At 35.9% G+C, this 16,231-nt stretch overlaps 2 protein-coding genes across 3 annotated transcripts in view; one reads left to right on the top strand and one right to left on the bottom strand.

The window, feature by feature from the left end:
* Shc4 (SHC adaptor protein 4) overlaps positions 1–16,231 on the bottom strand; it is a 128,971-nt gene that overhangs the window by 44,217 nt on the left and 68,523 nt on the right. For both annotated transcript variants that reach the window (XM_040274722.2, XM_005316542.3), the window contains exons 5-6: positions 8,167–8,220; positions 3,266–3,317 (exon numbers count right to left, since the gene is read on the bottom strand). In XM_040274722.2, coding sequence (XP_040130656.1) covers positions 3,266–3,317; positions 8,167–8,220 — 106 coding nt within the window. The remainder of the gene's footprint in view (positions 1–3,265; positions 3,318–8,166; positions 8,221–16,231) is intronic.
* Eid1 (EP300 interacting inhibitor of differentiation 1) lies at positions 11,436–13,151 on the top strand. The gene has a single exon (XM_005316541.5). The coding sequence runs from the start codon at positions 11,518–11,520 to the stop codon at positions 12,091–12,093; it is 576 nt and encodes a 191-aa protein (XP_005316598.1). The 5' UTR covers positions 11,436–11,517; the 3' UTR covers positions 12,094–13,151.

Below are 16,231 nucleotides of genomic sequence, written 5' to 3'. Positions count from 1 at the left end.
TATATAATGTTTTATTTAGTGACAGAGAAACATAAAATTATGTCTATTTGCAGAGAAATAGACAAACCTGAGAATATTATGTTAAGCAAGATAAACCAAACTCATAAACAAGGGCTGTATGCTTTCTTTATGTGGAAACTAAAGAGGAAAAAGGAAAATAAAAGGGCAGGGGTGGTGGGAGTCCTATGAAAAGTGAAGGGAGACCAGTAGAGTAGAGGAAGGTGACCTGGGGGAAGGAGGAGGGATGGAAAAGGGGAAATACTGGAGAACTATATTGACCAAATTGTTATATTGTGTCCATTTATATATCCAATAATAAATCCTACCATTATATATAATTATAATGCACCAATAAAAAATTAAATTTTTAAAAAACTGTCCCTTGCTTCTCCAAGGCAATTTAGAACTAATGAGATATCCCTGGAATTGGACTCACAAACTCCAGGCTGGTTTTCTGCCCTCCAATATCACTTTACAGATAAAACTGCCAAAAAAAATTATATTATAACCTCAGTAGAATGACAGAAGCCATATAATTTGTATAAAATTCACAATCTTTGATGGCTTCTAGTGGCCTGCAACTGATACCTAATAATTATTTGTGGCCTCAAAAGCTGTGTCACTATCTCTTTGCAGATACCATGAATCCGGGGGCTTAAATGAGGGGGAAAGATTTAACATTAGATTAGTGTGCAAGCAGAGGTATATTAAGAACACAGTAGCCTCTCCTGGGTCTTTTTTAACAAGATAAGTAAGAGAGGGGATGAGGGGACAGGAAAACAAGAAACAAGTGATGGGGAGACAATTAACTTTCAAATCTAAGAAAAATATCCTAACTTCTAAGTAGAGGCCTGTTTTCCTAAAGAAGAAACAAAGATGAGATGAAGGAGGAAATAAAATTATGCTTTGTCCATAATGTTATCTCAGTTATTCATCCCAACAACACCAGGTGGTAGTCGCTATTATTCCCACTTTCACAATTAAAAAGTCGAGGTTTGAAGATGTGACAATCTGCCTAATATTATATAATGAAATTTTGGTGGAAAAATTATTATTCTAACCCAGTCTTGCTTATCCCAACATTGATCTTATTTCATATATATATATATATATATATATATATATATATATATGCTAATGGCTGAAAGAAAAACTGAAAGCTCTGTTGGGGCTGTTTCTCAAAGCCAATCGATGACCTCACTCAAGAGTTCTCATGAATGCCTTCTCATAATCCACATGCCAGGATCCCTATAGATCCCTTTCATGCATCTCATCTCTGATATACTACTCAGGCTCCATGGGAGCTTTCTAAGTGAATGTGCTGCATGATTTTCTCTGCCTGTTTTACTTAAGCAAGGGAAGGGATCTGAAAGCACATGGATTCATTCTTCATGGCCATTATTCTCAGCAACCAACTATGACTCTTGATTGCCTCACCACTGTTACTTAAGAGCAATAACATGTCCAGATAAATTCAGTGACTGGTGGCAAAGTTACTACACATCTATGTTTCCTGACATATTTTTTTTCCTTTCATCCTGTTCTTTTCATGTTAGGAAAAGAGAAAAAAAAGCTTCTTGTTCAGAGGTCTTTCCAAATATAAATATAACAAGCCATTATTCTCTAGGCAGGATTAAAAGAAGTTGCTCTTTGCTGGAATCCTTTGCCATGCTGTTACTACACCATATTGTTCCTGTCTCTTCTGCCCACCCTTTGACCATTAACCATTCTTCATTATTTACCTTAGTGTGGTTTAATTGTAATGGAATGTTTTGTAGTTTTTTTTTCATCTATTTCTTTCCTTTTCACTTTGCCATGTTCTTTTGGCAAGCATTTACTGAATATCTACTGTGTGTCAAGCTCTGTGTCAGCAGCTGATTCTCATCATTTCACTTCTGACAATCACAATTACTTCCAAATGGATCTCCCTGCTTCAACTTTTTCCTTGAATTCACCTAATTCAGCCTGTTGCCAAACCATTCTTTATAAAGCTTTGCTTTAACAAACAGCACATCTGCCCATTTCTTCACAGAATTAAGTCCCTATATATTAGCTCTTTTCTTTATGCCCTCTGGATACTTCTTAGACTTTGTTTTTTTTCTTCTTTCACATACATTCTGCAGTTTAGTATATTCTACTCATTTGCCCCCTAGCATGCCATATGTATTTCCACCACTGTGACTTAGAGCTCTTTTAAAAAATTTCCAAATCCTATTCCATATTCACTTACTAAGTGGTTTGGAGCAAACTCCATTCCTGGGGTGGCAAAGATTCCTTAACTAATAAGTTTTAATTAAGGAGGAGAACTGACCTAATCTCATCTCTAAGAGGAGGCTAAATGTCCTAGAGTTAGGAATGAGAAACAATGCTAACCACATCTGTCCAGCAATGTCCAACTACATGAGGAACTTCAGGCTCTTAAACCACAGTATGGCTGGATAATGAGTTTCTTAAGCAACCTCGCTAAAGTCCCAGGATGAGAGATCCAATCAACTCTTCCATTTGCTCAATCAACAAAACAGTTTTTGTTCATCACCTATGTACTAGGCATTGTGATGAGTACTTGGGAATAGGAATGGGTAAGAGAAATAGATTTCTGCCCTCATAGGAATTTTAGCCTCATAGCATATAAACAAGTGTCATGAGTAAATAAGATAATAAAAATATGGGTGTTAAAAAAGAGAAATAAAGTGTTATAATGCACCAGAGTAAGATGTGCTACTGGAAGTAGGAGGTACTATCAGTCAAAGGTCTCTTTATGAAAAATAAAAGTGACATTCCAGACTCCTGAATAGCAAGCACACAGGCTCAATACACATGCACATATACACACATGCACTTACACACACACACACACACACACACACACACACACACACACACATCAATGCCAATGCAGGCTGATAACTTCAATGGCTTGGGTCTTATGTGTATTTTACTTGCCCACTGGGAACATGCATCCAGCTCATGCAATCATAACCAAAACAGCTTCCCTTTTGAGTATACACATAGTTTATGGTTTTAGTTATACTTAAAATTTTTAGTTTGTGGATCTCTCAGTGACAAAGATTTAAATCCTACCCACATATTTTTTCTACTTTGCTAGCAAAGTTATTTATTTCCAACTTAAATACATAATATTTCTAAAATACAATATAGCACTCTAGTGATACTCATAACTCTGCATATTAAAAATAACTGCCTTTTACTTTTTAAAGATGGTATATAACAGCTCTCAACAAAATCTAGAAAATGCTTTCCTTACCTCGTTGATTAACTGGGTCTTTAGCTACATAGGCAACATAGTCTGTAGTATCCTATAAAAAAGGGGGGAAAAGATTACATTTTAATGGGAAACATTTTTTTAAGAAATAAATTTTTTATTTTAGAGAAAAATAGATATAATAGCCTATTATTGTATAGATTATAGATTGATTTTAGGCCTGTACTGTATGTGGAAAGGAAAAGAATATTGGACAATATAAGCAATTTGACATATATATACTACATGAAGAAAATGGACAAAATATATTCAAAGAAAAAATCTATTAAATTGTATGTCCTCTTCTATATCATGTGAAGAACACCACGACAGTTTTTCTACTTTATTTAAATGATATGCTGCATACATATATTTGAAGTGCCTGCACATCTAGATATAACTGCATCTGGACTCAACTTTTAGCTCATTGTTTATGGTTAAATAAGGCCCATCATTAAACTTCAAAGTTCAACAGTGAAAAAAAAAAGGATTACATTTTAAGTTAATGAATTGTACCATCAAAAGATAAGAATACATTTAGGACATGATACTGAAGCAAGGACTTAAATATGAATGTTTTTATTTCAAGAAAAAAAGCTTTGCAGAAGGGACTACAATATATACTACACAATTTAACAATTATGGAGCCCATATTCTCTGTCCCTTGGGGAAAGAATTTGAAGATTAAAAATTTAGAGGCAGATTATGTCATTAAGAATAAAAAACAGAATTCAGGTAGGTGCTATGTTAGGACATATTCATTGAAAATATCTGGGTGCTATAACTCCTATGTTGAAAATTGAAATATTAGGAATTATTCAATCACAAAGGTGTCATAAATGAGGATGTAGCATTGTGATTTCTCTGTTGTCCAAATAGATATGATGTACATCAGAAAATAAACAGATTAAAAGACATGTTGAGTTTTGTGTCTGTTAGCTTGCATGTATGCAGTGCAAGCTAACTTAAGGAATAATAAAACAAAAATACAATATATTTATTTGATCAATACATAGACAAAAATCTTTTTTAAAAAAAGAGAACGCATGAAAAACTTAAGTTCAAAAAGACATGTGCTACCAACTGTAAAAATAAACACAGAAAAAGCTACTTCACAATTCCAGCTTTTACTGAAAACAGTAACCTGATGAATGGTAAGATTTTAATAATTAAAGATGCTTTTTGTTATCTCTATTCTTGGGAAAAAATACGTACAATGCAGATTAAAAGTATGACTCTCTAGAGGAAAGATGCAATCAACTGGCAGGAAATAAAAATCCATGTTTGTAATACCCTCAAGGACAATCACTTAATAACTCACAGTGATTCATACAGGAAGTAGATAGCAGGGTCAGCATAACTCGTCTTGGGTTATTTTTAAAAATAACATACACCTAAATAAATTTTTCATGCAAAAAGAAAAAAAAAGATTTGAAATATATTCTAAGTAAATGAGGTTGTATATATGAGCTTTGTTTTATATTAACTTAGAAGAATAAAAACTGCTGAAGACCCTCTCATTAAGTTGAAGAAGTGGCATGATGCCAGCAATGTTGTCTGGTGCAATTGATGGGAAAGAGGTCATGGGACCTCTCCAGACCTCAGTTTTCCTCATCTTCAAAACAGTCCTCAACATTCTAATAACTTTAAAATCCTGTGAGCAAACATCTAGGAGAATTTGAAGAATGTTCAAAAGAATAACACAAATAGCACAGAAAATGGTGTATTTAAAATGGTGTATTTAATTTTTGACATACTCGCAATGCATTTTTTAAATGTAGAAAGCACATAAGGCTTAGAAGCATTTCCATTCATAGCTGATAGAAGGAAAATAAACTTTTTTTTTAGAGGACAGAAAATATAAGAGTGAACAAAGGCCACAGGCAAGGAAGAATACTCAGTATTTTTGAAATGTGGAGAAAATCTGGTAGAAAGAAAATGGCTATGTTAGACCACAGGGACTTATAACTCAGCTTCCTACCTCTTGGACCCAGTTAGTTCTGAGAATCCTAAAACAATTATGGACATGTGTCAGTAATAGTTACCTTGTGACTATGTGCCAGGCACTGTGCTAGCATTTTACATATCATTTGACTGAAGTTTTGCAACACTGTGAGGCAATAGGGATCATTCCCAATCTTACGGCCAAGGACCCTGAACCTTAGGTTAAATAAATCAAGTAACCTGATTTCAACACCTAGCACTACACCACACTGTCTCCGAGACATAAGGATAAAACTTCAGTGGGGGTTTGTTAGTGCTGATGCTTAGGATGGATCCATATTACTATTTAAATCTGAATCAATAAGCTTTCTCTACAGCCACAGAGAGCATAAGGATTCCACTCAATTCAACAGGTACATGTTTTTTCACAGTGTGCTAGAGATTTTTTGCTGTTTGTTTTTGGTTCAGACAGTGCTTTGGTGAATTTAAAGAAGTAAAGAAGGGCTGGGGTTGTGGCTGAGTGGTAGAGCACTTGCCCAGCATATGCAAGGCACTGGGTTTAATTCTCAGCACCACATATAAATAAATAAATAAATTTAAGATCCATAAATAACTAAAAAATATACTTAAAAAAAGAACTAAAAAACAAAGGCACATAAAGAATAGATGAAAAGCCTTAAGATTCTGGAGAACAAGAACAGAAATCATGCAGGGCACACCTGAGTATAAATGAGGGTTTACACACTAATCCTAAAATGATAGCAACCCTTAAAACTTGAAAAGGGTATATTAGACCAAACACTAATAGTTATTTTTCACATTACACTTACAGAACACAAGACACAAGAAAAGTATGAGTTCCTTCATGGATGACCAAGCTATAATAAAAGAAAGGAGCTCATGCTGGTGGTTTTCAGTTTGGATTCACTGAGCCATCTCTGTTGTACCACCCTTCATGTCACTCCTGAGGATAGATTAAGGCTGGGTAAATCAAAGTCCAGAGCTACTTCTGGGTTCACATAGCAGCTGTAAAGCACCAGCCATCTTGCATGCCCTCTGTTTGCTAATAATTAGCTACCCATGACGTCTGGCAGGGTGGTGGGGGGAGCTCTTAAAATTTGGTTCATTTATATTTGGTATCATCATGGAATTAATATAGTCATTTGAAAATGAATGCACCCAAAAGTAAGGAAGCAGTGAAGCCTAAAAGGAAAAATTGCATATCTAAAAAATAATAAACAAATAAATAATAATCTTATAAAGGCTTTTTTTCTTTTATATGCTTCAAAGAAATTCGAAGGCAGATTGTCTTGGTTTATATGCTTAAATACTTTTGAGTCACTAGTAGCCAAAGCGAAGAAAAGTAATTCTGAATATTTTTAATGGATTAATTTAAATGGCACTTAGCTATATACTTTACACAAAAGAACGTTACATAAACAATGAAGTGGAAGAACCTGCTCAAATTCTTCAGTAACCAGTAAATCAATCAATGATCTACCTACAGTAACTTCCAGACTTTACATATCTATCACAGAGTTTAAACAAATTCAAAATATTGCAGTGATAACATCTGACAGATTTAGGTATTGTTTTATTTTTTAACTACCCTTTCATAGCTATCTTGGGTTTCCAGGTTATATGGCTCATCATATATGACTCTAAGTTTTATTCCTCAGTTAAAATCGAGAAACTGAGCCAGGTGTGGTGGCACCTGTGTGTAATCCCAGCAGCTCAGGAGGCTGAGGCAGGAGGATAACCAGTTCAAACCCAGCCTCAGCAACTTATCGAGGCCCAAAGCAACTTAGCAAGACTGTCTCAAAACAAATAAAAAGAGCTTGGGATATGGCTCAGTGGTTAAGTGCCCTTGGCTTCAATCTCTGGTTTAAATAAAAAGGGAGGGGTAAGAAACTGAATGGAATGGATAAATAAAAATGAGCATTTAATTGGCTCATTTCTCAAAGATATAATATTTAATAATACTATATTCTTACCCACCCAGAATGTATTATCTCCTCTGCAAAGTATTTGTTGTCTATTTGTGTTCTCCATTAGTTTTCTGGGTGTTATCAATGTTCATTATTTAAGTAATACTTTGCCCTGTTTTAACCTTCCAAATGTTTACAGGTACAAGAAAATGGCCAATAATATCACAGGGGAGCAAATTTATTCTTCTGTTCTCTCAGTTTAAACATTTGTTCCTTGTTCAGTCACATACTCCATAACTTCAATGCCCCTATTCAAAGACTCTAGGTCCAGTAACAGTGCAAGAGGGAGTGAAGGAATGACATTCCAATCCACAAAGTAGGCTTGGAGAGAGAATTAAGCATAATTTGTAGGAAATGAGCCCCACATTGGTGTTTTTTTTTTTTTTTGTGTGTGTGTGTGTGTGTGTGTGGTGCTAGGGATTGAACTCAGGGCCTTGTTCATGTGAGGCAAACACTCTACCAACTGAGCTATATCCCCAGCCCCACATGGTTTCTTGACAGAACATAATTATAAGTTCTCTGACCAGCTAAGGTTTTTCTCCATGGGTTTTTGCAAAACCATTCTAGATTAAGCCTTAGTTGATGGCCAGGATGGCAAATAGGCTTCATATATACCAAGTCCAGTTAATTAGTAGCCTGCCTAGAACTTTGTGTTGAGAAGAATTCTGAGAGCGAATTGACAACATAAATAGACATACTTGCTTTTCATAGTCTTGGATGCTATCAACAAGAAGCTTACCAGATGACAACTTCATGGCTAATAACACAATGAAGTACTGTTAGCTCATCTACTAATCCAAATATTTTTATATTCTGTAACAGAAAATATTTTGCCCAAGCCAAATTTGTATTACTTGTTACATGTAGCTATTCAAAATATAATAAGATATTTGGAAAAGACATATAGTGACTGATAGATTTTACAAGAAAGTTTTTTTAACTCATAAAAATAACTTATGAAGCCATACTTACAGGATCCCCTCCAGAAGCAAATGAAATTGATTGCATATGATGATTTGCAATAATCTGAAAAACATAAACAAACAAATATAATACTATAAATTATTATTCCTAGTTATGTATGGTCTAACAGTAATGGACATACATGTATCCATTTTGTTTTTACCTTCTTAGCATTCCTTTGGAAACCACCCCACCATATTCCATAATAATCCATTTTTTATTGCTTTTTGGTACTGGGAATTGAACTCAAAACCTTGCATATGCTAAACACATGTTCTGCCACTGAACCACACAACCCCTCTCCCAAATAATCTAATTCAAACCATTAGAGTCAGGTGATTTTGACATGCCCATATCACTGCCCCTCCCTACCTAGATGAACAAGATTCAGGTATATCCAATCAGATATAGCAAAACCAATCAATGTTTTCTGGAAGGAACTGAGATGGCTGATAAGAGAAAATGCATCTCTCTCTCTGCCATTAAGGACAGTGTAAGCCCAAAGTTTCTGGGGATCATCTTTTGCTGCCACATGGGAAAAGTCTGCTGGAGTCCAAAGTTTCCATCTGGAGAAAATCAGAGATAGAAAAAAGTCTGGTGGAAACATTTGTTCCATCACTTTAACCAATATATTTTCTCCCTTTAATTTATAGTTTTGTTTCTATTTATTGTTTTTTGCATAGTTTGAATTTGGTTTCAGTCATTTACCATCAAGTGGATATGCACTAAGAACATTAAGACTGCCAGTAAGTCAAGTAAGACTCAAAATGTAAACTGTATTAATTAGTCAAGAAGATTGTCTCTTTTACTTGAGATTCTAGTTTGTTAGCTGGTTTGGCAATCATAGTATAATAAATAACCAATTTGCAGAGATTATTTGTTATACAGGTTTAAAGTTTCATTAAAATACCAACTATACACTATTGACTAATCCTGTTTCAGAACTGAGTGACACAATTAAAATTACATATATATGACCAATCAATTCTACTCCTACACATATATCCCACAATTGAGTAAATATGTACAACAAAAGATAACCTCAAGAAAGATAATAAATTCCCTGTTTATAATAACTCAAAACTGGAAAAAATTCCAATGATGACCCCTATGATATTCAAACAACAGACTACTATTTAGCAATGATGTGTTTGTTAAACAAAAGAAGCCAAACACAAAGAATATATACTGCATGATATAATTTATTTAAGTTCAAAACCAGGCAAAATTATCTTATTGTGTTTGCAGTCAGGACAGTGGCTATTTCTGAAGCACAGGAAAGGAGGTAAAGTGATTTTACTGTGATGGTACAAATGATCTGGGTAGTGATTACACACATATGTTCATTTTATGATAAATTACATACGTTATTTATTTGCTTTTCTATATATTTCAGTAAAATAAAATATTTATTCTAAATTAATATTTCTCTTATCAGCCATCTCAGTTCCTTCCAGAAATATACAATATACAAAGATCACTGTCATTATCATGTATCAACAATAGTTGATTAGACACTGTATCCAGGGGGCAAAATGGGAGGAACATTTTAAAAAGGTATACTTAAGTATTAAACTAATAAGAATCATGTAAATCTTTTTAGAAACTCTATTAAGAGTATAAGATTCGAATAAGTAGAAAGATACATATCACCTTATAGATGAAAAGATAACAAAGGTCAATTTTCTTCCCTTTAATTAAGCTATAAATTCCATCTAATTCTAATAAAAATGCTACCAATGTCATTAATAGAACTTCTCAAGCCTCTTCTAAATTAATATGGAAGAATAAATGTGGAAAAACAGCTAAATCAATTTTAAAATAATAAGTACACAAAATTTCCCTCATCAGATAGCAGATATAGTATAAAAAGACATACTCAGGCTGCTTCTAATATTCAAAGGAAGAATAAATGTGCAAGAAGAGCTAAGGCAATTTTTTAAAGAACAAAAACAAGATTTTCCTTATCAGAAAGCAAGACCGCATTACTGACGTATAAAAGTCAGGAAGAAAAAGAAAAAAACTTAAATTTGATTACATAAAGATTAAATTTAAAACTGTTTATACAAGACCCTTAAACAAGACAAACGAGTCACAGAAGGTACTTCTAAAAAGAAAAAAGAGTATTCACATGCTGAATTTATAAGGAATTCTCATAATTTAGTAAGAAAATAAAAGAAACCCCAAATAAGACCAGTTAATTCACAGAAGGAATACAAATGATGAATCATACTGAAAAATAACCAACTTCCAAGGTAAACTAATGCCATGAACAATAAGACGAGATACCACCATTAAGTTGATAAAATCTTGAAGTCCAACAATATCAAGTGTGCAAAGGCTGTAGATAGTCTCAAACGAAGCTAGCTAAACTTAAATTTGTGGAGAAACTTCAGAGAGCAATTTGACATATTTAAAATGACATATACATACCCTACGATTCCACCTTTCCACTTCTAGGTATTTATTCTAGAAAAACATTGGCACATGTAGATGTTCATTTATCCGTTGTTTATAACATAAAAAAAAACAAACACACAAATTATCCGTCCATGATAAGGTCAACTACAGTATATTTACATAAATGAGAAAAAAAGCAAAAAGTTAAATCTTTATTACATTGTTTGAGGCTTATTTTCCCTTTAAATGGAAGACGGGTTAAAATACATACAAAAAATCGCAAAACCTCCTTTTTTTCCTACAAGTTACATAGAGATTCATGTAAATACAAAATAAGTGTGTGTTGGGGGGAGGGGGGTTCTTAAAAAATAAGCACCAAATTGATAATCGTGGAAAGTCAGATCCTAGGAAAAGATATAGAACCAAGCATTTCTTCACAATTTTTAAAGAAAATAGCGTTATTTGCGAATTTAACTTTTTTAAATAACCAAAATTTAAAAAGCAGCCTGGGTCATTTGTTAATATGTTGCCCAGTGGTTGCGGATATTGTCTGGCCTGGAGACGTGGATTCACAAGTCATTTGAGCAAGGATTAAAAGTAAACTAAAGGCTTGATGCCACGGCCGGGGGAGGAAGAGGGAGGGAGTGGGATGGGAGTCTGAAGTGCTGCCACGTATTTTACAGTTCACAGCATCATAAGCTGAAGTACTACGTGATGCTCTTGGATACAGTCTCAAGGCAGAGTTGAAACTGTCAAATCAAAACCCACCCAGCTGACATTCCCCGAGGAACGCCACCGTCCCCCACCACACTCGCGCGCCGATCCTGCTTCGGCGTCGGGACAACGCGCGTGCGCAAGAGATTACGCAAGCGCGCAGCGTTTGCGCACGCGCACAACCACTCGTCCGCGCATCTCTTCTTGTGCCGAAAGCGCTTTGCAGGAGACTGAGCAGTTTCAACAATGTCGGAAATGGCAGAGCTGTCCGAGCTGTATGAAGAGTGCAATGACCTACAGATGGATGTGATGCCTGGCGAGGGTGACCTTCCGCAGATGGAGGTAGGCAGCGGGAACCGGGAGCCATCCCTGAGCCCCTCCCGCAACGGGGCCCCGCCACAGCTCGAGGAGGAAGGCCCAATGGAGGCGGAGGAGGCCCAGCCAATGGCGGCGCCAAAGGGGAAACGCGGCCTGGCTAACCGGCCCAACCCCGGGGAACAGCCGGGCCAGATCGCGGGCCCAGACTTCGAGAGCGAGGATGAGGGCGAGGAATTTGATGACTGGGAGGACGACTACGACTATCCCGAAGAGGAGCAGCTGAGTGGTGCGGGCTACAGAGTGTCAGCCGCCCTTGAAGAAGCCAACAAGATGTTTCTGAGAACATCCCGAGCAAGGGAGGCAGCCCTGGATGGCGGGTTTCAGATGCATTATGAGAAGACCCCGTTTGATCAGTTAGCTTTTATCGAAGAGCTTTTTTCACTTATGGTGGTCAATCGTCTAACCGAAGAACTCGGTTGTGATGAGATTATTGATAGAGAGTAGTTTAATGCAGATAAGAGGAGGAAACTACTTGAGGAGAGACCCAACTTTCCGCTGTTCTTTGGGTTCATTCCAAATCGTTCTGTGGCAATGAAAACTTGATTCGGGGAAAAAAAAAATTTGGTTTTTGTTTTTCAGAATACAGGACAATAGGACAGTGATTGCACAGTTGTGAAAAGACAAAGCATCATGAAAGAAAAGGGGTCTTAAGACTGTTGAAATCTGTTTTCCAAGAATGTCCTGAAACACCTATGGCTTTGACTTTGTTATTGATCAAGATTATTTTCCTTCCACTGGGGAAGATATCTAGTCTGTAAAGAAGGTTTTACAAGAGTGAATCATGACCAAGACAAACTGCCAATACAGGAGCCCACTGATACAAATTCTAAGAGGGGAAAAACAAAAAAACATACAAGTTATTTGGACTGAAAAACCTGTTGAGAAACTCAAAATTCTGCTTTGTGATCTAGCCAAGTCATGGTTATCAAAGGCTAAATTTGGAGTGTAAGATGAATTGAGTATTCATTTACGAAAGGATAAGTGAATTAAAATATATGTATCACATATGCTATATCTTAAAATGTGTTTCCAAGAGCATCTGAAATTTTGTACGTGTATTTTGATCATTTATAAAACCGTGATCTATTAATTCAGGAAAATCTATTGACATGACTTTTAAAGTAAAAATGTCTTTTTACAAAGTTTCAAATTTTGACATTAAAATGTATGTGAAAGTACCAAAAAGACAAATTATTTCTAATACCCTTATATACTAGGGAAGTTTTGTTTTGCTTGCTGATTTTCGTTTAACTTGACAGGTGAAAGACTTTAGTTGATCTTGGTATTGTAACAACTGTTGGTGAAAATTGTCAAGTGAAAAGAAAGCCCTCTACTTTAAAAAGACTGTATGCACATTAATTATGCTGTCAACCTTTGAAGGTTTTAAACCTGCTCAGAAATTCACCTCAGTATCTGAAGTTTCCCTCTGTCTCCTCCTCTAATTAAACTTGTTATTCCTTATGTACCAGCATTGGAGATAATAAAATTTCTTGTTCTGTGTATTTTGTTTGGCTGTTAGTATTGCATATGTACTTTGTACACTACTTTTTATTGTATGTATCACTACACCCACTTTGTGGTTTAAACAGCCAGTATTTTAAGAGGAAATTATCCATCTGCAAATTTACAAATTAATTTCTGGAAATAAAACAATTACTACCTATGAAATTTTGCCTACCTGAGGAAACCTGTCCTATCAATGAGCATGTTGCATGGTTATCAAAAGCCAGAAGTTCCATGCAAGTAAATTGTCAGAAGGCTATGCCAAGCAATATGAATATACCAGCAGGTCTTACCATGAACAATAAAAGGGTTCCACAGATGGCAGTTAAATACAGATTCAGTGTAATAGGACCACTCATATCCTTGCTTTATAGCCATCCTGTCTTTTGGTGTGGGGAAGTCCAATAAAATAGAGGACTGATAAGGATAATAAGATCAAAACATTGGCTTGGTTGAAAGGGAAAGGAAAGATGGAGGAAAGAAAAGAGGTAAATGTTGGTCCTTAATCCTACTGCCTCCCCAATACCTTGGGTCTTCCATTAATTTCTCATCTAACTTGTAGCTACAGTCAGATGAGTCTGGGACTTGGAGTGGAGGGATGCCAGTATACAGTAAACACGATAAATAAGGCTCAAAAAAGAATCTACAAACAAGTTGAAATTGTTTCTGGGACTGAGTACAGAGCAAGGGATGGGGTGCAGGGAACTATTCCCTGTTGCTTTTGGGGGGTAAGGGGGTGGTTTCTGGGGATTGAACTGGGGCATTCAACCACTGAGCCACATCCCAAGCCCTATTTTGTATTTTATCTTTAGATAAGATCTCACTGAGTTGCTGGGCACCTCGCACCTGCTGAGCCTGGCTTTGAACTCGTAATCTTCCTGTCTCAGCCCCCAGAGCTGCTGGGATTATGGACATGTGCCAGGGCACCAGGCTTCCTGTTGCATTTGTAGGTTCATCTTGGGGAGAAAGACCTGGGCTCTGAAACTGATGGTTTGTTGCTCTTAAAAAGAACCAAGAACAGTAGCACAGGCCTGTAATCCCAGTGACTTCAGGAAACTGAGGACCAAGGATTCCAAATTAGAAACTAGCCTCAGCAACTAGTACTGTCCCAAAATGAAAAATACAACTGGGGATGTTGCTCTGGTAAGGTACCCCTGGCTTCATTCCTCAGTAACACACAAGCTCAGACCACTGAAATAGTTGTTCATATTTACTGAAAATAAAAAGTTAACATATTCTAATTTATATATATATATATATATATATATATATATATATATATATATATATATATATATATATATATATATATATAATGTATTTAATGGTAAGGTCACAAAATGGAACCAGACTGCCTGATTCAAATTTGGGCTCCACTAAATTACTTCAGTAACAGTAAATTCATCTCTCTGGTTGGGTCCTAAACTGAAAATAGTAATTGGATGTGCCTTACAAATTGTGAGGATTAAATACATCTATATGTATGTATAAAATACACATACAACATATATATATGTATATATATGTGTATATATATATTATACACACACACACACACACACACATATATATATATATCTTCATTTAGTGGAAACAAGAAGGGAGTTCTGGGGTATTCTTATTTTTGCAAGGGGGAGGGGATTTGGGGTGAGATTAGAGAATTTAAAGGAATTTAAACATACAGAGTGTGATTGGGGTTGTCTATTTTCCAGATTGTGTGTATGTGTGTCCCCATATGTATTATGTTTCCTTACATCAGATGTCCCACATTGGCTCACCCAGGTCTATTTTGTTTGGCTCATGCTAATAATTTAATGAAAGACCAATATCTCAATTCGGAGATAGCAGCTAAAAATACAGGTTTTCAATTTTTATTTTCCCCAAAGTGGGATATATGCCAGCCCTTAAATAGTCCTCTGTTGCAAAACACATCTGATTCACCTTTAGGAAAGGTGTTCTGTTTGCCAGGTTCTCCAGTGTCATCTCCCCCATTATAGTGTCAAATAGCACTCACCATTTATCATTATGCTTGCACCCTATTTTTTTTCTTGTGCCCGGACAGTTTGCATTGCCTGGCTGCCCTCTAGGTATTTGAAGTTGTTTCTTCTTGTAGAGACTAAATGATATATCTATTTCTCAATGACCTTTTTTAAAAAAAATCTGTTTATTACTCTTCTCAATTTAATAGCTATTAGAGTTAGTGACAGTTTTAGAAATGAATCAAGAATTGGTGGGAGTGGGAACTACTGAGACTCACATTTTTGTTTAAGGTCCTAAAATATTATAGTCTCCTTTATTTATAGTTTCACTTTCCTCAGTTACGTTACTTGTGGTCAACTGCAGTCTGAAAATTTCTGGAAAATTCTAGAAATAAGTGATTCAAAATTTTACTGCACTCCATTCTGATTAGCATGATGAAATTTCATGCTATCCTGCTTGATCCCATACAGGACCTCAATCATCCTTTACCCAGCATATCCACATTGTATACATTACCTGCCCCACAGTAACTTAGCCCTTTCATTATCAGTGAATCCACTATCATGGTATCTTGGTGCAAATAATCCTTCTTTTACTTAATGCCACAAACAAAATAGTAGTAAGATAGGCAATTTGGATATGCCAAAGAGAATTCATATAGTGCTTCCTTTAAGTGAAAAGTTGAAAGTCTTTGACTTAATAAAGAAAGAAAAAATCCTATGCTGAGGTTGCTATGATCTACCTTAAGAACAAAACAGTATATATAGGGTTTGGTTTGCACTGGGGTTTCAGGCATGCACTGGGAGCCTGGAACTATCCCCCACAGATAAGGCAGAACTACTGTATTAAAGTATGTCAAGAAAGACTGTTGCTTGTCAGATGTGGTTGGCTCATGCCTGTAATCCCAGCGGCTCAAGAGGCTAAGGCAGGAGGATTGAGAGTTCAAAGCCAGCCTCAGCAACATAGTGAGGCACTTACCAACTCAGGAAGACCCTGTCTCTAAATTTTTTTCATAAAAGGGCTGGGGATGTGGCTCAGTGGTTGAGTACAAAGGTGCAATCCCCTGGTACCAAAAACAAAAACAAAAAATAAAGTCTGT

The sequence above is a fragment of the Ictidomys tridecemlineatus genome, chromosome 5, assembly GCF_052094955.1.
Source record: "Ictidomys tridecemlineatus isolate mIctTri1 chromosome 5, mIctTri1.hap1, whole genome shotgun sequence".
NCBI classification, from domain to species: Eukaryota; Metazoa; Chordata; class Mammalia; order Rodentia; family Sciuridae; genus Ictidomys; species Ictidomys tridecemlineatus.
Note: the sequence above shows the minus strand (reverse complement) of the source record. Positions and strands in the feature narration are given on the sequence as shown.